At 46.8% G+C, this 27042-nt stretch overlaps 2 protein-coding genes and 2 long non-coding RNA genes across 5 annotated transcripts; all 4 read left to right on the top strand.

Annotated features, from left to right (window-relative positions):
• The first annotated feature begins 128 nt into the window (after positions 1 to 128).
• On the top strand, positions 129 to 1629 carry LOC125993440 (janus kinase and microtubule-interacting protein 3-like). Its single transcript, XM_068649791.1, has 4 exons — positions 129 to 318; positions 395 to 762; positions 842 to 967; positions 1337 to 1629. The coding sequence occupies exons 2-3, from the start codon at positions 550 to 552 to the stop codon at positions 956 to 958; spliced, it is 330 nt and encodes a 109-aa protein (XP_068505892.1). The 5' UTR covers positions 129 to 318; positions 395 to 549; the 3' UTR covers positions 959 to 967; positions 1337 to 1629.
• Positions 1630 to 2572: 943 nt separating this feature from the next.
• LOC137839968 (uncharacterized) lies at positions 2573 to 3283 on the top strand. The gene is made up of 3 exons (XR_011086354.1): positions 2573 to 2842; positions 3020 to 3066; positions 3190 to 3283. It is a non-coding gene; the product is annotated as an uncharacterized lncRNA (long non-coding RNA).
• Positions 3284 to 21992: 18709 nt separating this feature from the next.
• On the top strand, positions 21993 to 22565 carry LOC137839971 (uncharacterized). The gene is made up of 3 exons (XR_011086357.1): positions 21993 to 22072; positions 22159 to 22257; positions 22339 to 22565. It is a non-coding gene; the product is annotated as an uncharacterized lncRNA (long non-coding RNA).
• Positions 22566 to 22840: 275 nt separating this feature from the next.
• On the top strand, positions 22841 to 24191 carry LOC125993449 (janus kinase and microtubule-interacting protein 3-like). 2 transcript variants are annotated; one of them, XM_049762040.2, is made up of 3 exons: positions 22841 to 23332; positions 23412 to 23537; positions 23907 to 24191. In XM_049762040.2, exons 1-2 carry the CDS (start codon positions 23120 to 23122, stop codon positions 23526 to 23528), a joined length of 330 nt encoding a protein of 109 aa, XP_049617997.1. In that variant the 5' UTR covers positions 22841 to 23119; the 3' UTR covers positions 23529 to 23537; positions 23907 to 24191. The 2 variants fall into 2 exon arrangements, with proteins under 2 accessions (XP_049617997.1, XP_049617996.1); XM_049762039.2 differs by lacking the exon at positions 23907 to 24191 and having other exon boundaries at positions 23412 to 23894.
• Positions 24192 to 27042: the final 2851 nt, after the last annotated feature.

The following is a 27042-nucleotide window of genomic DNA, read 5'->3' as shown; positions in this document are numbered from 1 at the left end:
CCGTAAGTGTATGTCGAACTCCTTATGTTCGCACTCCACGAGACTCGGCGGCTCAAATGTGACTTTTGGAAGGCTTTGCGCTGAAAGAAGCTTGTTGACGCTGTGCCTTTGGGCTCTTGCAGAATCTCACCAACGAGGAGCAGGTGGTCGTGATTCACGCCAGGACCCTTCTCACCCTAGCCGAGAAGGTAACGCGCACGTCCACGCACGCTCTCGCATTCTGCTTATGTGACAGCAGCCTTTCCTCAGTGGTTAGAATACATCAAAGTGACCAAGTCAGCACTTCAACAGAAGATGTTGGACATTGAAAGTGAGAAGGTAGACAGACACGCGACATCAGCCAAGGGGAACTCCGGCAATGTGCCCCAACAATTCTGACCTTGAGCTGTGCTAGGATATGTTCTGCAAGCAGAAGGGCTACCTGGATGAAGAGTTGGACTTCAGGAAGTGTTCCATGGACCAGGCTCATAAGGTAAGCCGCCCTCAAATGTCCCGCCGGACCACTGATGGACGAGGATTGCGGCCCAGAGGATCCTGGAGCTGGAGGCCATGTTGTACGAGGCGCTACCGCAGCGGGACTGCCCCGCCACGGACGGCGAAAAAGCCAGCCACGCTGGCGTGAATGACGTGCTGACGGCGGATCAGAGAGAAGAGCTTAGGAGCGCCGTGGACCAATGGAAGCGAGCCCTGATGTGCGAGTTGAGGGAGCGCGACGCTTGCATCCTCCAAGAGAGAATGGATCTGCTGCACAGCGCGCAACAGGTAAGGGCCCAAAGCCAGCCCGGCACTTACTTGCACGCTTACTGGCTTTTGAATGCCACTTTCCATTTGTCCGTCCTAGAGGAACAAAGAGCTGAAAGAATTCATCGAAGCTCAGAAGAGACAAATCAAACAATTGGAGGAGAAGTTTCTGTTTCTCTTTCTATTCTTCTCCTTGGCCTTCATTCTGTGGCCCTAACACCAGCTGGTGAGTGAGCTCCAGCGGCACCGCACTCGACACCTCCGATACACTGCCAGCCGGTCTCAGACGTTGGCAGACGCTCCGATGCCAACGTATACCCCCCGCCACGGTGACAGAGGCACCGCGTCACACCGGCGCTCATCCAATCAGAAGGCAGGAAAAGCAAATTCACATGCAGGGCACTTTTGAACCAGAAGAGAGCGCCACAAAAAACGGTTGTTGCCCCAAACGCGCACTAAAAAGGGTCAGAATAACAAGAGTCCCACTGGCCAGCCGGGGCCACCCGTCCAGCTGTTTCTTCAGGGGGGAAAAAAATTGGAGTCACCGGTGAGTACATTTTGCATTTAGCTCTGCTTTTCTGCTTCTGTCTTCAAGTGTGTGGCATCCTGCGATCAAAGATTCAGCCAACCCCAAAGCGGTTGACCTCAACGTCCCACCACCATGCCTACCAGAGCAGGTGACGTGATGCTTTGGACATCCTTCCGTCTCAGATGCCCAAAAGTACTCTTTGCCACATCTGCGGCAATACGGTGTCTTTTCAAAGGTGCAAATAAATCCAGCGTGGGCGGAACACGCACGTCTTCGGTTTTTCCCGCTTTGTTTGTGTGACAGCTGTTGTGAAAATTTTATACAAATAAAGTTGTATAGTACAGGTTTGGCCAAGCCGCAACTCCCGAACCGCATGCGGCTCTTTTATGTTCATATCAACATTTGTGTGTGTGTGTGTGTGTGTGGGGGGGGGGGGGGGGGGGGTTGTGCGTGTTGGCTTCACTTGAGTTCAATTTGGTATTTTGGTCAAAAGCGCATGTGGTGAAATTCCACAAAGTAGGATGGGCAAACACATTTCTTTATACTATGAGTGTCAATTGGGCTCTCGAAATGGCAGGGAAAAGATGCACAGCAAAACGAAAATACGTAGATGAACACAGGACGTTTTAATCAGAGTGGGAAAGTTTCTATTTTTTGTTGAACGTGATGGCAAACCATTCTGCCTGATATGTCAGACCTCAGCGCATTTCAAAGATTCAAATCTTCAGCGCCATGCACTTCAGCTCACTCCATGCTAACATTGATCAGGCGTCGAACCCGCAACATCATGCTTAAGAGGTGGCCATGCTAACCAGTGCGCCATTATGTCAACGCATAATAACCGTAAGTCTACTGATCAAAACAGCGGTTACTATATGACGTCGCTACGTCGTGGTCACGTGACGCAGACAAGACGTCAATGGACGTGGGCAGAGTTAACTTGTTTAAAAGGGAGTGGGCAGAAGAAATATTTAATTTATTTAAATCTATTTTGAGTGCACACCATTATGCCAATGCATAACAACTGTAAATCTACTAAACAAAACAGCGGTTGCTATATGACATCTGCCACGTCGTGGTCACGTGACATACGCGACGTCGATGGGCGTAACTTTCGCCGGAATTCAAATCCGCGGGGAGAGTTAACTTGTTTAAAAGAGAGTGGGCAGAAGAATTATTTAATTTATTTAAATCTATTTGGTGTGTGCGCCATTATGTCAATGCATAACAACTGTAAGTCTACTAAACAAAACAGCGGTTGCTATATGACGTCTGCCACGTCGTGGTCACGTGACGCGGACGTGACGTCGACGCCTACTTTACATCCCACCGATCACAGGACCCCTCGGCTGCATAACCGTGCCCCCTTCCCAACCAATCGGATTTGCTATACGCGAAAACGACGCCAATGGAAAGAGCTTCCGCCCAAATTTAAATCCGTGGGCGTGGCTCGCAGCAGGAAGTAGGAAAACGGCGGCGATGTTGACAAAGACACAGCGGATGGTAACATACGACTAACAAGAGAAATATTTTTATTTTCTGCTTGCAACTGGACCGTCCAGAGCGTACACGGTAAGTACAACTCATCGTTTTTAAAAAGAAGTACTTTTGTTGCCCTGAAAAGCGAGTGAGCGTGGCGTTTGTGGGGGACGTCGAATTTCGACGATTCTTTCTGGTCAACGGTTGTAAATGATTGTGTTGATTAAAAAAGAAAACTTGATGTAACTCTACTTTTAACTGCCGTTTCAGATAGATTTGGAATTGCATCACATCCAATTTTGCCTAGAGCGTACACGGTAAGTAACACTCATTGTGTTTAAGGAGATTTACGTTTGTAATAGCAGAAGTGTAGCCGCGTTGCGTTGTACGTGTGAAAATTGGTCGAGGCGAAATGTTAATGTTTAATTTCATTCCTTTAGGTTCCACGGTGTTTGTTGGCTGCAAGTTTTCCACTGCAAGAAGAGGCTCGTATCATTGACCAGGAGCGAGCTACAATGGTGAGTAGCCATAACATTTATGTTAAACACTTCCTATTTCATGTCTAACAGTACTTGATTTAACAAATAACCATAAATAAATACAGTGTGGGCACTGAAGTTAACATATGTGATTATACTGCCTAATCTGTCACCGAGTAGATTGTTGCAAAGTAATATAAGATCCAAAGTTGTAATTCAGAATAGTTTTCAAAAGAAGGCCATTAGAATTATATACAAGTCTGATTACCCTGAACAAGCTATTAATTAAATCACAAATTCTTCAATTCAAAGATTTGGTAGATTATCAGACAAATAATGTCTAACAGTAATTGATTTAACACATCACGATAAGTAGATTGAGTGTGGGCACTCTCAAGTTAACATATGTGATTATACTGCCTAATCTGTTACAGAGTATGTTGTTGCCAAGTAATGTAGAATAGATCCAAAGTAGTAATCCAGAATAGTTTTGAAGAGGCCATTAGAATGATAAACAAATCTGATTACCTTGAACATAATAACAAGCTAAGTGTTTAATATGTCCTATGAAGTCAAAATTGGGCACCATCATGTGGTGAAATTTGGAATTGCATCACATCCAATTTTGCCTGGGAACAAACAGATTACATAAATCTTAGTTTTGAATAAACCACTCCTTCTCAAACAAGTAAACTCTGCCCATTTTGCGCAGTAGATGTTCTGTTAATATCTAGTATTTATACAAAGTCATAATTTAAATTGCTTTCAACCTTCATTCATCGGTTCAACCAACATTACTCGCTCTTATTACCAACTTGTATTGATTTAACTAAGCGTTTAATACTTCCTATCAGGTCTCAAATCGAGATTTGGCAAAATACAATTTCAGCAAATCCAATTTTGCCAGGGAACAAAAATAGATTAAATAAACTAAATAAGTCCTCTTCCCATTAAATAAATCAGAAAAGTCTGTCTTGTAACCAGTCCTCTTCAAACAAGTAAAGTCTGCCCATTTTGTGCCGTAGATTTTGTGTCTATGCCTAGTATTTAAACAAAATCATAATTTAAACGACTTCTTTCCTTCATTCACTTTGGAAATTTGGAATTGCAGCAAATCGAATTTTGCCAGGGAACAAAAATAGATCAATTAAACTAAATAAGTCTTCTTCCCATTAAATAAATTAAAAAAGTCTGTCTTGTAACCAGTCCTTTTCAAACAAGTAAAGTCTGCCCATTTTGTGCCGTCGATTTTGTGTTTATGCCTAGTATTTATACAAAATCATAATTTAAAGGACTTCATTCCTTCATTCACTTTGGAAATTTGGAATTGCAGCACATCAAATTTTGCCTGGGAAGAAAAGTAGATTAAATAAATTTAATAAGTCTTACTACTTCCCATTAAATAAATTAAATACGTCTTACTTGTTTCCACTCCTTTTCAAAACAGTAGTTTAAAACGAGGGCCCTTCACTCAATCTTTAACCTCAACCCCGCACGTTGTGTTGTATCTGTGAATGTTGGTTGTGGCCAAATGATAGTTTTCTTTCATTCGTTTAGGTTCCAAGAAAACTTGATGTAACTCTACTTTTAACTGCCGTTTCAGATAAGCGGGTATTACGTCGCAGTCATGTGCCGCGGATATGACGTAATTGCCGGAACCTCCGCCAAAATTCAAATCTGTTGGCGCGATGGCCGTGAGCCACTGAGCAGCGACGATTATCAACAGAAATATCTTTATTTTCTGCTTGCAACTGGACCGTCTAGAGCGTACACGGTAAGTAACACTCATTGTGTTTAAGGAGATTTACGTTTGTAATAGCAGAAGTGTAGCCGCGTTGCGTTGTACGTGTGAAAATTGGTCGAGGCGAAATGTTAATGTTTAATTTCATTCCTTTAGGTTCCACGGTGTTTGTTGGCTGCAAGTTTTCCACTGCAAGAAGAGGCTCGTATCATTGACCAGGAGCGAGCTACAATGGTGAGTAGCCATTACATTTATGTTAAACACTTCCTATTTCATGTCTAACAGTACTTGATTTAACAAATAACCATAAATAAATACAGTGTGGGCACTGAAGTTAACATATGTGATTATACTGCCTAATCTGTCACCGAGTAGATTGTTGCAAAGTAATATAAGATCCAAAGTTGTAATTCAGAATAGTTTTCAAAAGAAGGCCATTAGAATTATATACAAGTCTGATTACCCTGAACATAACAACAAGCTATTAATTAAATCACAAATTCTTCAATTCAAAGATTTGGTAGATTATCAGACAAATAATGTCTAACAGTAATTGATTTAACACATCACGATAAGTAGATTGAGTGTGGGCACTCTCAAGTTAACATATATGATTATACTGCCTAATCTGTTACAGAGTATGTTGTTGCCAAGTAATGTAGAATAGATCCAAAGTAGTAATCCAGAATAGTTTTGAAGAGGCCATTAGAATAATAAACAAATCTGATTACCTTGAACATAATAACAAGCTAAGTGTTTAATATGTCCTATGAAGTCGAAATTGGGCACCGTCATGTGGTGAAATTTGGAATTGCATCACATCCAATTTTGCCTGGGAACAAACAGATTAAATAAATCTTAGTTTTGAATAAGCCACTCCTTCTCAAACAAGTAAACTCTGCCCATTTCGCGCAGTAGATGTTCTGTTAATATCTAGTATTTATACAAAGTCATAATTTAAATTGCTTTCAACCTTCATTCATCGGTTCAACCAACATTACTCGCTCTTACTACCAACTTGTATTGATTTAACTAAGCGTTTAATACTTCCTATCAGGTCTCAAGGCAAGATTTGGCAAAATACAGTTTCAGCAAATCCAATTTTGCCAGGGAACAAAAATAGATTAAATAAACTAAATAAGTCTTCTTCCCAATAAATAAATCAGAAAAGTCTGTCTTGTAACCAGTCCTCTTCAAACAAGTAAAGTCTGCCCATTTTGTGCCGTAGATTTTGTGTCCATGCCTAGTATTTAAACAAAATCATAATTTAAACGACTTCTTGCCTTCATTCACTTTGGAAATTTGGAATTGCAGCAAATCGAATTTTGCCAGGGAACAAAAATAGATCAATTAAACTAAATAAGTCTTCTTCCCATTAAATAAATTAAAAAAGTCTGTCTTGTAACCAGTCCTTTTCAAACAAGTAAAGTCTGCCCATTTTGTGCCGTCGATTTTGTGTTAATGCCTAGTATTTATACAAAATCATAATTTAAAGGACTTCATTCCTTCATTCACTTTGGAAATTTGGAATTGCAGCACATCAAATTTTGCCTGGGAAGAAAAGTAGATTAAATAAATTTAATAAGTCTTACTACTTCCCATTAAATAAATTAAATACGTCTTACTTGTTCCCACTCCTTTTCAAAACAGTAGTTTAAAACGAGGGCCCTTCACTCAACCTTTAACCCTATTTATTCACCTTCTAGGCTAAGTGTTAAAGGCTAAGTGTTAAAGGCTAAGTGTTAAAGGCTAAGTGTTAAAGGCTAAGTGTTAAAGGCTAAGTGTTAAAGGCTAAGTGTTAAAGGCTAAGTGTTAGAGGCTAAGTGCCAGAGGCTAGGCGCCAGAGGCGAGTTTTTGTGGGCTGAAGTTTTAGTGGGGTTAGTGTGAATACAATCCAAAAGAATACAACAGAATACAATACAATAGAATATAATACATAGATTAAATTCAATAGCTCTTACTACTTCCCATTAAATAAATTAAATACGTCTTACTTGTTCCCAATCCTTTTCAAAAAAGTAGTTTAAAACGAGGGCCCTTCACTCAACCTTTAACCTCAACCCCGCACGTCACATTGTGTTGTATCTGTGAATGTTGGTTGTGGCCAACTGATAGTTTTCTTTCATTCGTTTAGGTTCCACAGTGTTTTTTTTGGCTATGTTTTCCACTTTCAGAAGGATGAAAATACAAAGTACAACGCTTGGACGTGGGCGAAGACGTCACCGGTGAGTCCTTCCTTCCTATTTATTTACCTTCTAGATGCTAGAGGCTAAGTGTTAGAGGCTAAGTGTTAGAGGCTAAGTGTTAAAGGCAACACAATACGAACAACACAACACAATACGAACAACTCAAAACAATATGAACAACACAATATGAACAACACAACACAATACGAACAACACAACACAATACGAACAACACAACACAATACGAACAACACAACACATTACGAACAACACAACACAATACGAACAACACAACGATACTGCACTGAAAAACACGATACCGCACTGAGAAACACGATACCGCACTGAACAACACGATACCGCACTGAACAACACCATGCCGCACTGAACACCATGCCACACTGAACAACACCATCCCGCACTGAACAACACCATGCCGCACTAAACAACACCATGCCGCACTGAACAACACCATGCCTCACTGAACGACACCATGCCGCACTGAAAGACACCATGCCGCACTGAACGACACCATGCCGCACTGAAAGACACCATCCCGCACTGAACACCATGCCGCACTGAACAACACCATCCTGCACTGAACAACACCATCCCGCACTGAACAACACCATGCCGCACTGAACAACACCATGCCGCACTGAACAACACCATGCCACACTGAACAACATTATGCCGCACTGAACAACATTATGCCTCACTGAACATTATGCCGCACTGAACAACACCATGCCGCACTGAACAACACCATGCCGCACTGAACAACACCATGCCGCACTGAACAACACCATGCCGCACTGAACAACACCATGCCGCACTGAACAACATTATGCCGCACTGAACAACACCATGCCGCACTGAACAACACCATCCTGCACTGAACAACACCATTCCGCATTGAACACCATGCCGCACTGAACAACACCATCCCGCACTGAACAACACCATCCCGCACTGAACAACATTATGCCGCACTGAACAACATTATGCCGCACTGAACAACACCATGCCGCACTGAACAACACCATGCCGCACTGAACAACACCATGCCGCACTGAACAACATTATAACGCACTGAACAACACCATCCCGCACTGAACAACACCATCCCGCACTGAACAACACCATGCCGCACTAAACAACATTATGCCGCACTGAACAACATTATGCCGAAATGAACAACACCATGCCGCACTGAACAACACCATGCCGCACTGAACAACACCATGCCGCACTGAACAACACCATGCCGCACTGAACAACACCATGCCGCACTGAACAACACCATGCCGCACTGAACAACACCATGCCGCACTGAACAACATTATGCCGCACTGAACAACACCATGCCGCACTGAACAACACCATCCTGCACTGAACAACACCATTCCGCATTGAACACCATGCCGCACTGAACAACACCATCCCGCACTGAACAACACCATCCCGCACTGAACAACATTATGCCGCACTGAACAACATTATGCCGCACTGAACAACACCATGCCGCACTGAACAACACCATGCCGCACTGAACAACACCATGCCGCACTGAACAACATTATAACGCACTGAACAACACCATCCCGCACTGAACAACACCATCCCGCACTGAACAACACCATGCCGCACTAAACAACATTATGCCGCACTGAACAACATTATGCCGAAATGAACAACACCATGCCGCACTGAACAACACCATGCCGCACTGAACAACACCATGCCGCACTGAACAACACCATGCCGCACTGAACAACACCATGCCGCACTGAACAACACGATCCCGCATTGAACACCATCCCGCACTGAACAACACCATGCCGCACTGAACAACACCATGCCGCACTGAACAACACCATGCCGCACTGAACAACACCATGCCGCACTGAACAACACCATTCCGCACTGAACAACACCATGCCGCACTGAACAACATTATGCTGCACTGAACAACACCATGCCGCACTGAACAACAACATGCCGCACTGAAAAACATTATACCGCACTGAACAACACCATGCCGCACTGAACAACACCATCCCGAACTGAACAACACCATGCCGCATTGAACAACACCATGCCGCACTGAACAACACCATCCTGCACTGAACAACACCATCCCGCACTGAACACCACCATGCCGCACTGAACAACACCATGCCGCACTGAACAACACCATGCCGCACTGAACAACACCATGCCGCACTGAACACCACCATGCCACACTGAACAACACCATGCCCCACTGAACAACACCATGCCGCACTGAACAACACCATGCCGCACTGAACAACACCATAATCCGTGGGCGTGACTTGCAACAGGAAGTAGGAAAGCGGCAATGCTGGCAAACAAGACACAGCGGTTAGTAACACGACGACTAACAAGACGAATATTTTTGTTTTCAGCCTGCAACTTGACCGTCTAGAGCGTACAAGGTAATTACAACTCATTGTTTTGAAAAATATGTTTTTTTTGTGTAGCCCTGAAAAGCGAGGGAGTGTGGCGTTTGGGAGGAACGTCGAACTCGGCGTCTGCTTCCAGCCACAGACGCCAAATTTCGACGATTATTTCGACTGGTCAACGGTTGTAAATGATTGCGTTGATTAAAAACTTTAACTCTACTCTTAACTTTGCCGTTTCAGACATGCGGGTATTACACCGCGGAAATGACGTCAATAGGCTGAACTCTCGCCAAAATTCAAATCTGTGGGCGCAATGGCCTTGAGCGAGACAACAGATACAAACACGACGATTATCAACAGAAATATCTTTATTTTCTGCTTGCAAGTGGACCGTCTAGAGCGTACACGGTAAGTACAACTCATTGTGTTCAAAAAGATTTACGTTTGTGAATGTTGGTTGAGGCTAAATGTTAATGTTTAATTTCATTCCTTTAGGTTCCACGGTGTTTGTTGGCTGTATGTTTTCCACTGCAAGAAGAGGTTCGTATCATTGACCAGCAGGAGCTACAATGGTGAGTACCCCTTTCGTCGTCCATTTATGTGAAACACTTCCTATTTCACGTCTAACAGTACGGTACCGATTGAAGTTGAGTCCGAAGCCAGTGGAAAACAGCACTGCGTTTGTGCTCTCCAGGTACAAATGTTGTGATCTCTGACTGACGACCGGGCGAGACTCGAGTAAGAGATGTCCAAACGAGCTCCGGCAGGGCGGGCCAAGGCGGAGTGAACGGGCGCCCTTCAGGCCGCCAATGACGAGCTGAGAGCCAAACTGATGGACGTCCAGTTAGAACTTCAGCAGGAGAAGAACAAGGTGAAAACCTCAACAGACAGACACTGCCTGCCTGCCTGCCTGCCTGCCTGCCTGCCTGCCTGCCTGCCTGCCTGCCTGCCTGCCTGCCTGCCTGCCTGCCTGCCTGCCTGCCTGCCTCCCTGCCTGCCTCCCTGCCTGCCTGGCTCCCTCCCTCCCTCCCAGTTTTCCCGATGTAGATTTGACATGCGTGTGCCATGACTGTGTCAGCCTACATCAACAAATGCAGCGAGGACGTCAGCACCACTAAGAATATCATCACCCGGGGCAACCAACGACCCTGGATGACTGAGGAGGTACGTCAAACGCTACGAGCGCCATGACTGTGTCAGCCTACATCAACAAATGCACCGAGGACGTCAGCACCACTAAGAATATCATCACCCGGGGCAACCAACGACCCAGGATGACTGAGGAGGTACGTCAAACGCTACGAGCGCGGAACTCTGCCTTCAAGTCTGGCGACAAGGAGACACTGAGGACAGCGAGAGCCAACTTGAACCGTGCCATCAGGGTAGCGAAGCGAGACCGCAGTCGAAAAATTCAGGATCGTTTCCACGATGCCAACAACAACAGGAGTATGTGGCAAGGCATACGGGCGATTACAGACTACAAATCTGATTACAGATTACAGACCCCCCCCCCCCCCCCCCCGGTGGGTGAAGTTGATGCTGACTTTCTAAATGGTCTAAATAACTTCTTTGGGAGGTTCGAGGCACTAAACGGCACTCCAGCAGTTAAAACTGTCCCCCATCAGGAAGAGGAGGTACTCTGCCTTGACTCCGCCGATGTGTAAGACCCTGAGGAGAGTCAACCCCCGTAAGGCCCCTGGCCCCGACAACATTCCTGGGCGTGTGTTCAGGGAATGTGCAAGTCAGCTGGCTGGGGTCATCACAGACATTTTTAACACCTCGCTGGGCCAAGCCACAGTGCCAGCGTGCTTTAAGACTGCCTCCATCATTCCGGTGCCGAAGAAACCTCAAATCACTTCATTTAATGATTACCGACCTGTTGCACTGACTCCGGTCATGATGAAGTGCTTCGAAAGGCTGCTTAAAGGTCACATCGTTTCCAGACTCCCCCCATTATTTGACCCGTTCCAGTTTGCCGACCGGCAAAACCGCTCCACTCAGGACGCCATCTCCTCCGTTCTTCACCTGAGCCTGGCTCACCTGGAGGAGAAGAACACCCATGTGCGGATGCTGTTCCTGGACTTCAGCTCAGCGTTTAACACCATCATCCCACAGCATCTGGTAGGAAAATTGGAACACCTGGGCTTCAACACCCCCCTTCGCAACTGCGCTGCTAGATTTCCTCACCAACAGTCCTCAGTCAGTCCGGGTCGGACAGAACACCTCTGATGTCATCACCCTCAGCACAGGCTCCCCTCAGGGCTGCGTCCTGAGCCTCCTGCTGTTCACCCTGATGACACACGACTGCGTCCCCAGGTTCACCACCAATCACATCGTGAAGTTCGCAGACGACACAACGGTGGTGGGGCTCATCAGAGACAACAACGACCTGGACTACAGAGAGGAGGTGGAGCAGCTGGTGGGCTGGTGCAGAGACAACAGCCTCCTCCTGAATGTGGAGAAGATGAAGGAGATCATCGTCGACTTCAGGAAAAAACAGCCTCACCACGCTCCACTGATCATCAACAGCTCAGCTGTGGAGGTGGTCAGCAGCACCAAATTCCTGGGGGTCCACATCACAGAAGACCTCACCTGGACTATGAACACTACGGCACTGGTCAAGAGGGCACAGAAGCGCTTGTACTTCCTGCGGAGGATGAGGAGAGCCCACCTGCCCCCACCCATCATGAGGACGTTCTACAGGAGCACCATAGAGAGCATTCTGACAAGCTGTCTCTCTGTGTGGTGTGGAGGCTGCACCGCCTCCGATTGGAAGAACGTGAGGAGAGTGGTGAGGACAGCAGAGAGGATCATAGGGGTTCCTCTTCCCTCCATTCAGGACATTTCATCTCAGTGCTGCATGTCCCGTGCCCGTAACATCATCCATGACCCATCACACCCCCACCATGGACTGTTCTCCCTGCTGCCCTCTGGGAAGAGGTTTCGCAGCATCCGCTGCAGGTCCACCAGGTTCTGCAACAACTTTTTCCCTGCTGTCATCAGACTGTTGAACACTAGAACTGTTGAGCTCTAAACTGAACTCTGCATCACACATTCACAGAACTGTACTTTATGACACTACGGACCTCTATCTTGCACTATCTCGCACTACCAACTTTACTGAACTTGTATAAACCCTTTAAATAGAAGTTTAATACATGGTTTAGCATTCCTCTGCACACTCTTGAATACTGTTATGCCTACTTGCACTATTGCATAATTATCACTGCTGCACTTTATATATATATATATATATATATATATATATATATATATATATATATATATATATATATATATATATATATATATATATATATATAGTATATGTATATATATTGTCATGTAACATGGGGGGTAAAGGTGGTGCAAATGGTAAAATATGGATTGTTCACAGGAATAAATTGGCAGAGCTGAAATTCCAAATTTGTCCAAAAGATGGCGCCAGACCAAAACATTAGACCAAAAAGGGGCCACAATAAGCTAAACTAGTTAAAATAGAAATAAAACAGGAACACGGTGTCGGATTGTGAGTCACGCATGGAAGCACGAATGTGATTTTTACTTTTTGATTTCTTTGCTTGGCTAAAAATGTATTCTGTAACAGCTTAAAGCAATATTGTTAGTCAATTTGATCAAGAGGCCCGCCACTATGAGAATAGTGGCGTGACATAAATTGTTTGGAGAAGCACAAATGTGATTTTTACTTTTTGATTTCTTTGCTTGGCTAAAAATGTATTCTGTAACAGCTTAAAGCAATATTGTTAGTCAATTTGGTCAAGAGGCCCGCCACTATGAGAATAGTGGCGTGACATAAATTGTTTAAAGAAATAGATCAAAGGTTTGGATTTTTATTTCAGAGTTAATTGAAGCGTAACTTTAAAAAGTTATTTTCATGAAACAGGAAGTGAAGAAAAGGGGAAGTGAAAGGCTTTACCAGGGGCTAGCTGTACATTGGTGGAAAGTAATGCATGGTCAAGGCGGAAACATCTGCTGAAGGACAGCAGGTGTACGAGCGTGGGAAAATTGTCCAAACCCTATACAGCGTGGGAAAACTGACCAAAATCTATAAGGCGTGGGAAACTAGGCGGTCTTACCCTATAGAGAGGATATAGGTACCAGACAAGCCTATAAAAAGTCCTGCAGGAGCAGCTAAGAGGCTTTTTCCCCCAAAGAATACGTGAAGAAGCCCGAAGGAGCTTCAAGATTTTTTCCAGAGTCCCGGGATCTTTGTGTGAGACGCAGGATCGCTGGTCCGAAATTAACTTGGATTTACTCCAAAAAATTGGACTGGACAACTTTACAGGAGAAACTAGGTGAGAGAAAACGACTTTTATGTATTTTAGCGAGAGTGGGGAATGTTAGAGATTTGCTCACTCCAACTTATTTTGCAAGAACCACACGGGAGACAAGGCAAGTTCTTTTAGACACCTGCAGGTGGAGAGATCACTCGCTACAGGAATGAAATCTAAAAGTCTCCTCCCTGCAAGGGCATATTTATTAGGAGGAACAGAGTGGGGGTGGGAGTGGACAGGTTTGGTGAACCCCCGGCCTCTGATAAGATCAGAGCAGGGGGTGTTTTACACTGTTGTGGGAAACAGAACAACTTTGATTGCTTCCCCTGCAGCTGGTCAATCAAGCAGAGGAAGCAACCACTTCATCTTACTCTGCATTGTGAGGGCAAGACAAGATTGATTTAATCATTACATTGTGAGGGCAAGACAAGATTGATTTAATCATTATAGTCTATATTCCAACATAATCCTACGATAAAGATAACCTGGAAAACCCTAACAGGGAATAGTCATCGGGCCGCCGGCCCCCTCGAGGCCAGCCTGTTTCTCTAATTTGGATTTTAGAAGTAAGATCGAATTGATCACTCGACTTTGCTTCCACCAAAAATAGCACGCAGCTGGTATCTACCTTTTCCCTCTTTCATGAACTGTGTTTTGCAATCGAATTGTTCTGGGATTGAATGATTTTATTAACACGGGTATCAGTGAGTGAAATTGTTCGGTTTCTGGAGTAATTGAGATTTGTAATTCTATTTCATGTTTCTTCAATAAATGTGTTTCGTATATTATTTACTTGGTTGTGCTCTGATTTGTACTAAATTTGTGCAATCGATGGTTTGGGGTTGATTTGACGATTTGATTAATGTGCGGGGGGTTATTATGGTATAACATAGGAGTTCCATAGTTCCAAGATGGCGGCGGGTTCCAAGATGGCGGCGCGCACGGACGCAGCGGCTTACGGCTCTCCACGCCAGTGCTCTTTTCTCCTTGCCTATATTTTTTTATTTTCACTCTTTGGCACACTCTGTACTGGGAATCCCAAGTACACTTTCCACTCGCTCACGGACATTGGACACCAAGCACGGATACCTATTTCAAGTGACTTTCACCGCAAGCACAACATCCCAGACGAGATTGCGAGACCGCCGGGGTCTCCGTGGATTGTTGTCGGGTCTGGGAGGCGACGCAGGCGGAGAAGAGAGAGGAAGCAAAAGCGAGGCCGTCGGTCTGGCCTAATGCTAAGGCTACGTAAACAACCGCACAAGCCGCCTCTCCCGAGCCTGTTTCTCTCCAACGCCAGATCCCTGCTGCATAAAATGGACGACCTGGATCTACAGCTCACGGGAAACCACTACGTCCGGGACTGTTGTGTGATTATTATAACCGAAACCTGGCTGCGCCCGGATATCCCCGATGCTAGCATGCAGCTAGCAAGCCGCTCCCTGCTACGCGCGGACAGAACATTGGACTCCGGTAAACGCAGAGGTGGGGGGCTTTGTATGTATGTGCACGAAAACTGGGGCAACAATGCGACCATCGTAGGCAGCCACTGCTGTCCGGACCTCGAGTACATGGCAGTCAGGTGCCGGCCTTTTTTCCTCCCGAGGGAGCTAGCTGTTGTTATCGTCATTGCTGTTTACATTCCACCCGACGCTGACGTAAGCACGGCACTCTCTCTCCTGCTGAGAGCTGTGAGTGAACAACAACGGGCTCACCCTGATGGCTTCCACATTGTAGCGGGGGATTTTAACAAGGCCAACTTAAAGACTGTTCTGCCGAATTTCCACCAGCACGTAAAGTGTGCTTCACGAGGTGAGAACACCCTGGACCATGTCTACACCAACATCAAACATGCATACAGAGCTATCCCCCTCCCCCACCTCGGGCAATCAGACCATCTGTCCCTCCTGCTCTTCCCTGCCTACACCCCCCTCAGACGCAAACTCAGACCCACCTTAAGGACCATCACCTCCTGGCCTGAGGATGCACTCCACAAACTCAAAGACTGTTTTCAACGGACAGACTGGGACCTGTTCGACCACCAGGAGCTGGGGACACACACAGACACAGTTCTGGGCTACATCCAGTTCTGCGCCAGCAATGTGACTGTGACCAAAACCATCCGGGTCTTCCCTAACCAGAAACCCTGGATGTGCAGCCAGGTCCGCTCTCTCCTCAGAGCCCGCGACACCGCCTTCAGGTCAGGAGACAGAGCTCTGTACAGCGCTGCCAGAGCTGAGCTGAGGAGAGGAGTCAAACGGGCGAAAGCGGACCACAGAAAACGCATCAAGTCCCACCTGTCCAGCAACAATGGCCGCAAGGTGTGGCAGGGCATCCAGGAGATCACCAACTTCAGGGGCAGTGCCGCTCAAGTCGAAGACCAAGGCGCACAGCTGGCAGAGGAGCTAAACAGCTTCTTTGCTCGGTTTGGAACATCCCAGCAGCACTCCCCTGTCCCTGCCCTGCCCCCTCCCCCACCCAGCTCTGACATCACTCCACTCACTGTTCAGGAGCACAAGGTCAGAAAGGTGCTCCTTACAGTGAATCCCAGAAAGGCCACAGGCCCGGATGGGGTCCCCGGCAAGGTGCTGAGGGCATGCGCTGAGGAGCTCGCCCCCACCTTCACCACGATCTTCAACCGCTCCCTGGCCCTAGCAACCGTCCCGCCCTGCCTGAAAAACCTCAACCATCATCCCAGTGCCGAAGAAGTCGGCCATCTCTAGCCTGAATGATTACCGGCCAGTGGCCCTCACTCCGGTGATCATGAAGTGCTTTGAGAGGCTGGTCCTTCAGCACATCAAGGATTATCTTCCCCCACACCTCGACCCCCACCAGTTTGCATACCGGACCAACAGATCCACAGAAGACGCCATCGCCGTAGCCCTCCATCGTGCGGTGAACCACCTGGAGCAGCAGCAGAGCTATGTCCGGATGCTCTTTGTGGATTACAGTTCGGCATTCAACACCATCCTCCCGGACAGACTCACCACAAAGCTGGACACTCTCGGACTCCCCTCTCTCACATGTGCCTGGATTAATGACTTTCTGACCAACCGACTCCAGGCTGTGAGAGTTGGCTCCCGCCTCTCCTCCACCCGTACGCTGAGCATCGGCTCCCCACAGGGCTGTGTGTTGAGCCCCCTCCTCTTCTGCCTCTACACTCATGATTGCAGACCGGCTCACAAACACAACCGGATTGTCAAGTTCGCCGACGATACCACTGTGGTCGGTCTCATCTCCAATGGCGATGAGGTAGCCTACAGAGAGGAGGTCCTGGAGCTGGTCGACTGGTGCTCTGAGAACAATCTCGCTCTGAACACCAAGAAGACCAACGAGCTCATCATAGACTTCAGAAGACACAGCCCTGAGCCAACTCCCCTCTTCATCAACGGCGAGCAGGTGGAGAGGGTCCACAGCACCAAGTACCTGGGCGTCCACATCTCTGACCGGATCTCCTGGTCAGAGAACATCACCACCATCGTCAAGAAGGCTCAGCAGCGGTTACACTTCCTGAGAGTCCTCAGGAGGTACAACCTCAACACCGACCTGTTGCTGACCTTCTACCGATCTTCCATCGAGAGTCTACTGACCTACTGCATCGTAGTATGGTTCGGCAGCTCCACCGCCGCTGACAGGGAGAAGCTGCAGAGAGTGGTGAAGGCAGCCCAGAGGATCATCGGCCGCCCTCTCCCCTCCCTTACGGACATCTACACTACCCGCTGCCTCAGCAGGGCTAAGGCCATCTCAGCGGACAGCTCCCACCCTGGCTCCGCCCTGTTTGACCTGTTGCCCTCTGGAAGACGCTACAGGCAAATGAAGACCAGGACAAACAGACTCAGAAACAGTTTCTTTCCCCAAGCCATAGCCGCCCTCAACTCCAGCCGACACTGATGACACTTTCCTCCTGCACTATTACTGCACTTTGTCCGCACTACTGTTTCTGATTATTTCATCTACTTTTCTACTAGTCGATTACTTGACTATGTTACTTGTGTGTACCTCATGCACTGGATGGAGGTCTCCAATTTCATTGTACTATGTAGAATGACAATAAAGGTTTTCTGATTCTGATTTCTGACCGTAATAAATAAAAGTAACATCAGACAATTGTAGAGAATTGAATAACTTTCGTAGTTATTTGAGACACGAGTGAATTTCAATTCGTTTGAAAGTTTGCTTCGTCTGAATAAATTAACGGAAGTGTTTAAATTGGATTATTAGTTTGGTGTAGAACTGAAAGTAATTTAATTATTTGAAGGGCGCAGGCCCGTTCCCCCTTTTGACGGGCCGCGTAAAACGTAACTCCGAACATGTTAGAGAATTAAATTTTTAAAGCAATCAAGTGGGGTGAAGCACTCCGACAGTTAAGTGCTAGATTTACATATAAGAAGTTAGAATTAATAATATAAAGTGCATTAATTTTCTTCTTAAATGCTATTATTGTCACACTTTTATTAATTCGATTCTCTTTCGAATAAACAAGTTGGTCGGCTCGCTTCATGAGCGACCAAGTGGAACGGACCCATATCAACATTTACTTCGGCAAAACTAGTGCTTGGGTGCGCTATACAAACGAATCCCTGAGGCCTTAACAAAGACATCTAAAAATATCCGTAACGTAATAAGAACTTCAAACATTAGCGGGGAGCCATCAATACGATGCGGTCACTTCGAAGTCTTGCCTCGAATTGAGTTACTCGGCTCGAGCTTCGGGTGACTTGAGAGGGATTGGCGTAGTACAGAAATTAGATTGATTCCGGTGGAGTTAATTTAACTCGGGTGGTTAGATTACGGACGAATCTCTGAACCCGGCTAAGACAAACCCGTTACCGGGAAGCCGGGGGCACCTTAATGAAAAAGGTGCGTTTGACAATATATTTTCATAGGATATGTTACTTCTATTCAACTGCAATATCACTACTTTGTTGTAAGACGTATGCAACGAAATTTCGTTTTGTATGCACCATGTGCAGACAAGATGACAATAAAGTTTGTCTAAGTCTAAGTCATGTCAGGTCAGCTGACCGTTGACTGGTAGGACTGATCAGATGCGCGGTGCGTGGCTATGTTCCCAATTTCGTCGTATACCTGCAGTGCAATGACACCTAAGGCATTCTATTCTATTTCACAAGAAGAAAATGTCCGGTTGCTCGCTTCGCTTTTGTCACAGCAAAGGTGTTCTAGTCGATTCAAGAAAAAAATTGGCCGGTTGCTCTCTTTGTTTTTGTCACAATTCTGGCAAATGAGTTTGCCCGCCTGCCTGAACGCTCCCCGTTTGTACATCCAGATGGATGAGATCAAGCTGAAAGACAGAGCGGTTAGTGTTTTGGATAAAGCCCTGGGGCCGGCCACGTCCACCGCCTTCAGCTGCAGACTCAGGCTGCCGAGCAGCAGATCGCTGCCCTGAGGGATTCCCAAAGGGCGGGCCTAAACTACCCTGGAAGTGGGGTCAACGTCGCTACTAGCAATCCCCTTCATAGCGTAAGCCACCTCATCACACACTTGCAGTACGCATGACTTAGTTCGTTGCTGGAGGAAGGTCGCACAAAAACAGTTTTGAACTTTGAACGAGTGGTTGTGTGTGTGTGTTGCGGGGCGTTTTCAGTCTCAGGAGGATCGGGACACGCGACGGTTTCATCTGAAAATCGCTGAGCTCAGCGCAGTCATCAGGAAACTGGAGGATCGAAACGCCCTGCTTTCTGAAGAGCGCGATGAACTGGTAATTTATTGACGGCACGCTTGAAGGTTTGCGCTACGTTTGATGCGCGCCATCCAGCGAGGCACCCATTGCGCTTGCTTATTAGTTGAGCGGCGCGGCGAGTCGCTTGCCTGGTAGATGTCTTTTATTGGGAGCCAATGCCACGATTCCGTTCAAACCGATGCAAAAGGAATGGATACGTTCTGGCCCGCGTGTTGTGCGTCTTTCACATCCCGCACTTCATGCTTGCAGCTAAAGCGACTGAGAGAAACAGAAAGCCAGTTTCTGCCACTCCTGTACAAAAACAAACGCCTGAGCAGGAAGAATGAAGAACTCTCGCTGGTGCTGTCTCGCCTTGAAAACAAAGTGCGCTTTGTCACCCAGGAGAACGAGGAGATGGCAAGCTTGGTAAGTCGACGTGGACAACGGCGGCGTGCCAACAGAGTCCACTGCATTTGTGTTCCACAGAGAAGGCCTAGTTCGCTCAATGACCTGGACCGCGGTTGCGGCCAGCAGGACGGTGAAATGGAGTTCCTTCAAGTTGTGGAGCAGCGGCACATCATCGACGACTTGTCCAAGGTCTTCAGGCAGGCGACTCGGTGCACGTACGGCAGCGCCGCGCTCGCTCGCTGTCGCCAGGAAACCTTTTCCGTCCAAAGCTTGGCCGGCGGCCGCCATCCAAAAAATTGGCCCCTTAAATTCCGACCTTTCAAACAGGAGCATTGTGCGCACGCGTTTGAACACGCTTTAGACTTGTTTTGCCGTTTTCAGCAGCTCAAAGCTCCCGTTTTGTCAGCGCCTTTGCCACTCGCTGTGCGCTGAAAACAACGGACTCGCCCGGCTGCTCAGCCCGTCAACCATTAGCCGCGAGCGCGACGTCATTGTCCGTAGGGAGCTAGTGGCAAAATGCACCCTGTTAGAGTTGCGCTCGCTCCAACTTATTTTGGAAGAACCACACGGGAGACAAGTAAGTTCTTTTGGACACCTGCAGGTGGAGAGTCCATCCGTTGTACGAATGAAGTCTGACTCTCGGCTCCTGCACGAGCATTTTTATTAAGAGAAACAGGGTGGGTGTAAGCGTGGATTGAATAGAGAAAGCCCTTGACCTCTAGTCAAATCATAGCAAGGGGTGTTTTACAACTTTGTGTAGGAAGTTGCTATCGCTTATGATAGGGATAAATAAGGGATAAATAATATTATTTATTACAGGTTGCAGTCAAAGTCAAAGCAACATAATCATACGATAAAGATAATCTGGAAAACCCTGACACACCCTGTAGTTGTCACTTTTGGAAAAGACGAGCGTCCCTCCAATCATCGCCGGTGACGTGTTTTTCAGGCTCTGGAGACAGGAGCTCATGTCAGAAATGTCATTGTGAGTCGCGTTTGTTTCTGCGCCGGAGCCGTTCGTTCCCTTTGCATCCAAAGAATCTCAAAGGCGGATTATTTGTGTCGACAGGAGAGAGATTTGCTGCTACGATACCGACGTCGAGAATCTCTGAGGAGGAACAAAGCGTGAGGTCCTGCAAGGTGAGTCTGTTTGTTTGCGGCTGCTTGGTGTTGCGCAAGATGAAATGGCCTTTTTCTCGCTATCGTTCCTCTCGTCGATTCATCGTGAGGTGTCGCTTCAGTTTGTTCAGAGAGATGTTTGCTTCCGCGCCCGCAGGTCATCGAAACATTTTACGGCTACGACGAAGACGTGTTGGTGGACTCGGACGGATCGTCCTTGTCTTTTCACACCGACAGAACCCCCGACACGGAACCCGAAGAGGTAGCCCGCCATTTCTGCCAGCGTATTGGCGCCAAACATTCCTCTTCAGCCTGGAATCGGACTCGTCTTTGCGTCGCGGGTGCTTTGTCGCCGGTCTGACTGATTCTGGTACTAGTGCTGTGTTGCATTGGTGTGTGCATGAGGAGGCGGAGCTTCGCTACCGCCAGCTGACGCAAGAATATCAAGCGCTGCAACGAGCCTACGCTCTGCTCGCCCAGACCAGCGGAGGGGACTACGACGCCGAGAAGGAGATCAAGGTGGCGCCCCTTCCCGCAACCCCCGGCCGGGTCGCAGCCTCCCCGTTCTCACCCAGCCTCGGGTGTTCTCTGGTCTGAAAGGAGGAGGAGGAGCCTCCCTCCTCCTCCTTTCAGACCAGAGAAAAGCTGATGGTAGAAATGGGTCACTATCAAAGCAGAGTAGCAGATCTGGAGTCAGCGCTGAAGCAACAAGGACAGGTAAGGTCATCAATGAGCACACCTTTTTCTCAGACAAAATAGCTACATTCTTCAGTCACTCATTCGTCTGGCATTACTGGACCAACCCCCCCCTGAACGTGGCTGGGAAAATGCGGAGAAAAGCAAATGTCATTTTCCAGTCAACCAAAGAATTTGTGGATGAAAATGACACAACATTCCAAAGCTGTCCACGCGTTTGTCTCTTCTAGAATGTCAAGTGGGTGGAGGAGAAGCAGCTGCTGCGTCAGAGCAATCAGCAGTTGGCCGAAAAGGTGACGGAAAGAAAGGCGCTGGGCGGAGTCGCTTGGCGTCACACCCGTCGGGAAGCCCCGCAGATGAGGTCTGACTGTCTTTTCAGGTCAGGCGGATGGAGGCGGAAGAAGCGCGTCTGAAAGAGCACATCCAGGATATCCGAGACCAAAACGAACTGCTTGAGTTCCGCATCCTGGAGCTGGAGGTGGGAAGACTCGCACAAGCGTGTTGAGGCCAGAGATGTGACAGACGGACGGACGGACGGATGCATGCCTCTGCCTTTCAGGAGAGGGAGTGGCGCTCCCCCGTCTTGAAGTTTCTGCAAGTCCGTTTCCCAGACGGCCTCAGCCCTTTGCAGATCTACTGCGAGGCCGAGGGCGTGAGCGTACGTAAGGCGTCCCTCGCAACCCTAACCTTAACCCGAGGTCCCAGAACACCTTACATTGCTCCTTGCGCCTTTCCCCCGGACATCGTCATCAGTGATCTGATGAAGAAGCTGGACATCCTGGGCGATAACGCCGTAAGTGTATGTCGAACTCCTTATGTTCGCACTCCACGAGACTCGGCGGCTCAAATGTGACTTTTGGAAGGCTTTGCGCTGAAAGAAGCTTATTGACGCTGTGCCTTTGGGCTCTTGCAGAATCTCACCAACGAGGAGCAGGTGGTCGTGATTCACGCCAGGACCCTTCTCACCCTAGCCGAGAAGGTAACGCGCACGTCCACGCACGCTCTCGCATTCTGCTTATGTGACAGCAGCCTTTCCTCAGTGGTTAGAATACATCAAAGTGACCAAGTCAGCACTTCAACAGTAGATGTTGGACATGGAAAGTGAGAAGGTAGACAGACACGCGACATCAGCCAAGGGGAACTCCGGCAATGTGCCCCAACAATTCTGACTTTGAGCTGTGCTAGGATATGTTCTGTAAGCAGAAGGGCTACCTGGATGAAGAGTTGGACTTCAGGAAGCGTTCCATGGACCAGGCTCATAAGGTAAGCCACCCTCAAATCTCCCGCCGGACCACTGATGGACGAGGATTGCGGCCCAGAGGATCCTGGAGCTGGAGGCCATGTTGTACGAGGCGCTACCGCAGCGGGACTGCCCCGCCACGGACGGCGAAAAAGCCAGCCACGCTGGCGTGAATGACGTGCTGACGGCGGATCAGAGAGAAGAGCTTAGGAGCGCCGTGGACCAATGGAAGCGAGCCCTGATGTGCGAGTTGAGGGAGCGCGACGCTTGCATCCTCCAAGAGAGAATGGATCTGCTGCACAGCGCGCAACAGGTAAGGGCCCAAAGCCAGCCCGGCACTTACTTGCACGCTTACTGGCTTTTGAAGGCCACTTTCCATTTGTCCGTCCTAGAGGAACAAAGAGCTGAAAGAATTCATCGAAGCTCAGAAGAGACAAATCAAACAATTGGAGGAGAAGTTTCTGTTTCTCTTTCTATTCTTCTCCTTGGCCTTCATTCTGTGGCCCTAACACCAGCTGGTGAGTGAGCTCCAGCGGCACCGTACTCGACACCTCCGATACACTGCCAGCCGGTCTCAGACGTTGGCAGACGCTCCGATGCCGACGTATACCCCCCGCCACGGTGACAGAGGCACCGCGTCACACCGGCGCTCATCCAATCAGAAGGCAGGAAAGGCAAATTCACATGCAGGGCACTCTTGAACCAGAAGAGAGCGCCACAAAAAACGGTTGTTGCCCCAAACGCGCACTAAAAAGGGTCAGAATAACAAGAGTCCCACCGGCCAGCCGGGGCCACCCGTCCATCCATTTCTTCAGGGGGGAAAAAAATTGGAGTCACCGGTGAGTACATTTTGCATTTAGCTCTGCTTTTCTGCTTCTGTCTTCAAGTGTGTGGCATCCTGCGACCAAAGATTCAGCCAACCCCAAAGCGGTTGACCTCAATGTCCCACCACCATGCCGACCAGAGCAGGTGACGTGATGCTTTGGACATCCTTCCGTCTCAGATGCCCAAAAGTACTCTTTGCCACATCTGCGGCAATACGGTGTCTTTTCAAAGGTGCAAATAAATCCAGCGTGGGCGGAACACGCACGTCTTCGTTTTTTCCCGCTTTGTTTGTGTGACAGCTGTTGTGAAAATTTTATACAAATAAAGTTGTATAGTACAGGTTTGGCCAAGCCGCAATTCCTGAACCGCATGCGGCTCTTTGCTTGGATTCATGCGGCCCTTTTATGTTCATATCAACATTTGTGTGTGTGTGTGTGTGGGGGGGGGGGGGTGTTGTGCGTGTTGGCTTCACTTGAGTTTAATTTGGTATTTTGGTCAAAAGCGCATGTGGTGAAATTCCACAAAGTAGGATGGGCAAACACATTCCAGTAAACTATTAGTGTCAATTGGGCTCTCGAAATCGCAGGGAAAAGATGCACAGCAAAACGGCAATATGTAGATGAACACAGGACGTTTTTATCAGAGTGGGAAAGTTTCTATTTTTTGTTGAACGTGATGGCAAACCATTCTGCCTGATATGTCAGACCTCAGCGCATTTCAAAGATTCAAATCTTCAGCGCCATGCACTTCAGCTCACTCCATGGCTAACATTGATCAGGCGTCGAACCCGCAACATCATGCTTAAGAGGTGGACATGCTAACCAGTGCGCCATTATGTCAATGCATAATAACTAAGTCTACTGATCAAAACAGCGGTTACTATATGACGTCGCTACGTGGTCAAGTGACGCAGACAAGACATCAATGGACGGACCTTCCTCCGAAATTAGAATCCGTGGGCAGAGTTAACTTGTTTAAAAGGGAGTGGGCAGAAGAAATATTTAATTTATTTAAATCTATTTTGAGTGTACACCATTATGCCAATGCATAACAACTGTAAATCTACTAAACAAAACAGCGGTTGCTATATGACATCTGCCACGTTGTGGTCACGTGACAGACGTGACGTCGATGGGCGAAACTTCCGCCGGAATTCAAATCCGCGGGGAGAGTTAACTTGTTTAAAAGGGAGTGGGCAGAAGAATTATTTAATTTATTCAAATCCATTTGGAGTGTGCGCCATTATGTCAATGCATAACAACTGTAAGTCTACTAAACAAAACAGCGGTTGCTATATGACGTCTGCCACGTCGTGGTCACGTGACGCGGACGTGACGTCGACGCCTACTTTACATCCCACCGATCACAGGACTCCTCGGCTGCATAACCGCGCCCCCTTCCCAACCAATCGGATTTGCTATACGCGAAAACGACGCCAATGGGCGGGCTCTTCCGCCAGAATTTAAATCCGTGGGCGTGGCTCGCAACAGGAAGTAGGAAAATGGCGATGTTGACAAAGACACAGCGGATGGTAACATACGACTAACGAGAGAAATATTTTTATTTTCTGCTTGCAACTGGACCGTCCAGAGCGTACACGGTAAGTACAACTCATCGTTTTTAAAAAGAAGTACTTTTGTTACCCTGAAAAGCGAGTGAGTGTGGCGTTTGGGGGGAACGTCGAATTTCGACCATTATTTTGACTGGTCAACGGTTGTAAATGATTGCGTTGATTAAAAACTTTATTTAACTCTACTCTTAACTTTGCCGTTTCAGATATGCGGGTATTACACCGCGGAAATCACGTCAATAGGCTGAACTGTCGCCAAAATTCAAATCTGTGGGCGCAATGGCCTTGAGCGAGACAACGGATACAAACACGACGACTATCAACAGAAATATCTTTATTTTCTGCTTGCAAGTGGACCGTCTAGAGCGTACACGGTAAGTACAACTCATTAGGTTTAAAAAGATTTACGTTTGTGTAGTTTGCGTTGCGTTACATCTGTGAATGTTGGTTGAGGCTAAATGTTAATGTTTAATTTCCTTCCTTTAGGTTCCACGGTGTTTGTTGGCTGTAAGTTTTCCACTGCAAGAAGAGGCTCGTATCATTGACCAGGAGCGAGCTACAAGTATCATTGACCAGGAGCGAGCTACAATGGTGAGTAGCCATAACATTTATCTTAAACACTTCCTATTTCATGTCTAACAGTACTTGATTTAACAAATAACCATAAATAAATACAGTGTGGGCACTGAAGTTAACATATGTGATTATACTGCCTAATCTGTCACCGAGTATATTGTTGCAAAGTAATATAAGATCCAAAGTTGTAATTCAGAATAGTTTTCAAAAGAAGGCCATTAGAATTATATACAAGTCTGATTACCCTGAACATAATAGCAAGCTATTAATTAAATCACAAATTTTTCAATTCAAAGATTTGGTAGATTATCAGACAAATAGAGTCTAACAGTAATTGATTTAACACATCACGATAAGTAGATTGAGTGTGGGCACTCTCAAGTTAACATATGTGATTATACTGCCTAATCTGTTACAGAGTATGTTGTTGCCGAGTAATGTAGAATAGATCCAAAGTAGTAATCCAGAATAGTTTTGAAAAGGCCATTAGAATAATAAACAAATCTGATTACCTTGAAGATAATAACAAGCTAAGTGTTTAATGTCCTATGAAGTCAAAATTGGGCACCATCATGTGGTGAAATTTGGAATTGCATCACATCCAATTTTGCCTGGGAACAAACAGATTTAATAAATCTTAGTCTTAAATAAGCCACTCCTCAAGCAAGTAAACTCTGCCCATTTTGCGCAGTAGATGTTCTGTTAATATCTAGTATTTATACAAAGTCATAATTTAAATTGCTTTCATTTAACTAAGCGTTTAATACTTCCTATCAGGTCTCAAGTCAAGATTTGGCAAAATACAATTTCAGCAAATCCAATTTTGCCAGGGAACAAGAATAGATTAAATAAACTAAATAAGTCTTCTTCCCATTAAATAAATCAGAAAAGTCTGTCTTGTAACCAGTCCTCTTCAAACAAGTAAAGTCTGCCCATTTTGTGCCGTGGATTTTGTGTCTATGCCTACAATTTATACAAAATCATAATTTAAACGACTTCATTCCTTCATTCACTTTGGAAATTTGGAATTGCAGCAAATCGAATTTTGCCAG

The sequence above is a fragment of the Syngnathus scovelli genome, unplaced genomic scaffold, assembly GCF_024217435.2.
Source record: "Syngnathus scovelli strain Florida unplaced genomic scaffold, RoL_Ssco_1.2 HiC_scaffold_29, whole genome shotgun sequence".
NCBI lineage: Eukaryota > Metazoa > Chordata > Actinopteri > Syngnathiformes > Syngnathidae > Syngnathus > Syngnathus scovelli.
Note: the sequence above shows the minus strand (reverse complement) of the source record. Positions and strands in the feature narration are given on the sequence as shown.

Coding starts and splice junctions, on each gene's coding strand:
- LOC125993449 (XM_049762040.2), top strand. CDS start 23,120: ATGTTGTACGAGGCGCTACCGCAGCGGGACTGCCCCGCCACGGACGGC. Junction 23,333..23,411: donor TGCTGCACAGCGCGCAACAG/GTAAGGGCCCAA, acceptor TGTCCGTCCTAG/AGGAACAAAGAGCTGAAAGA.
- LOC125993440 (XM_068649791.1), top strand. CDS start 550: ATGTTGTACGAGGCGCTACCGCAGCGGGACTGCCCCGCCACGGACGGC. Junction 763..841: donor TGCTGCACAGCGCGCAACAG/GTAAGGGCCCAA, acceptor TGTCCGTCCTAG/AGGAACAAAGAGCTGAAAGA.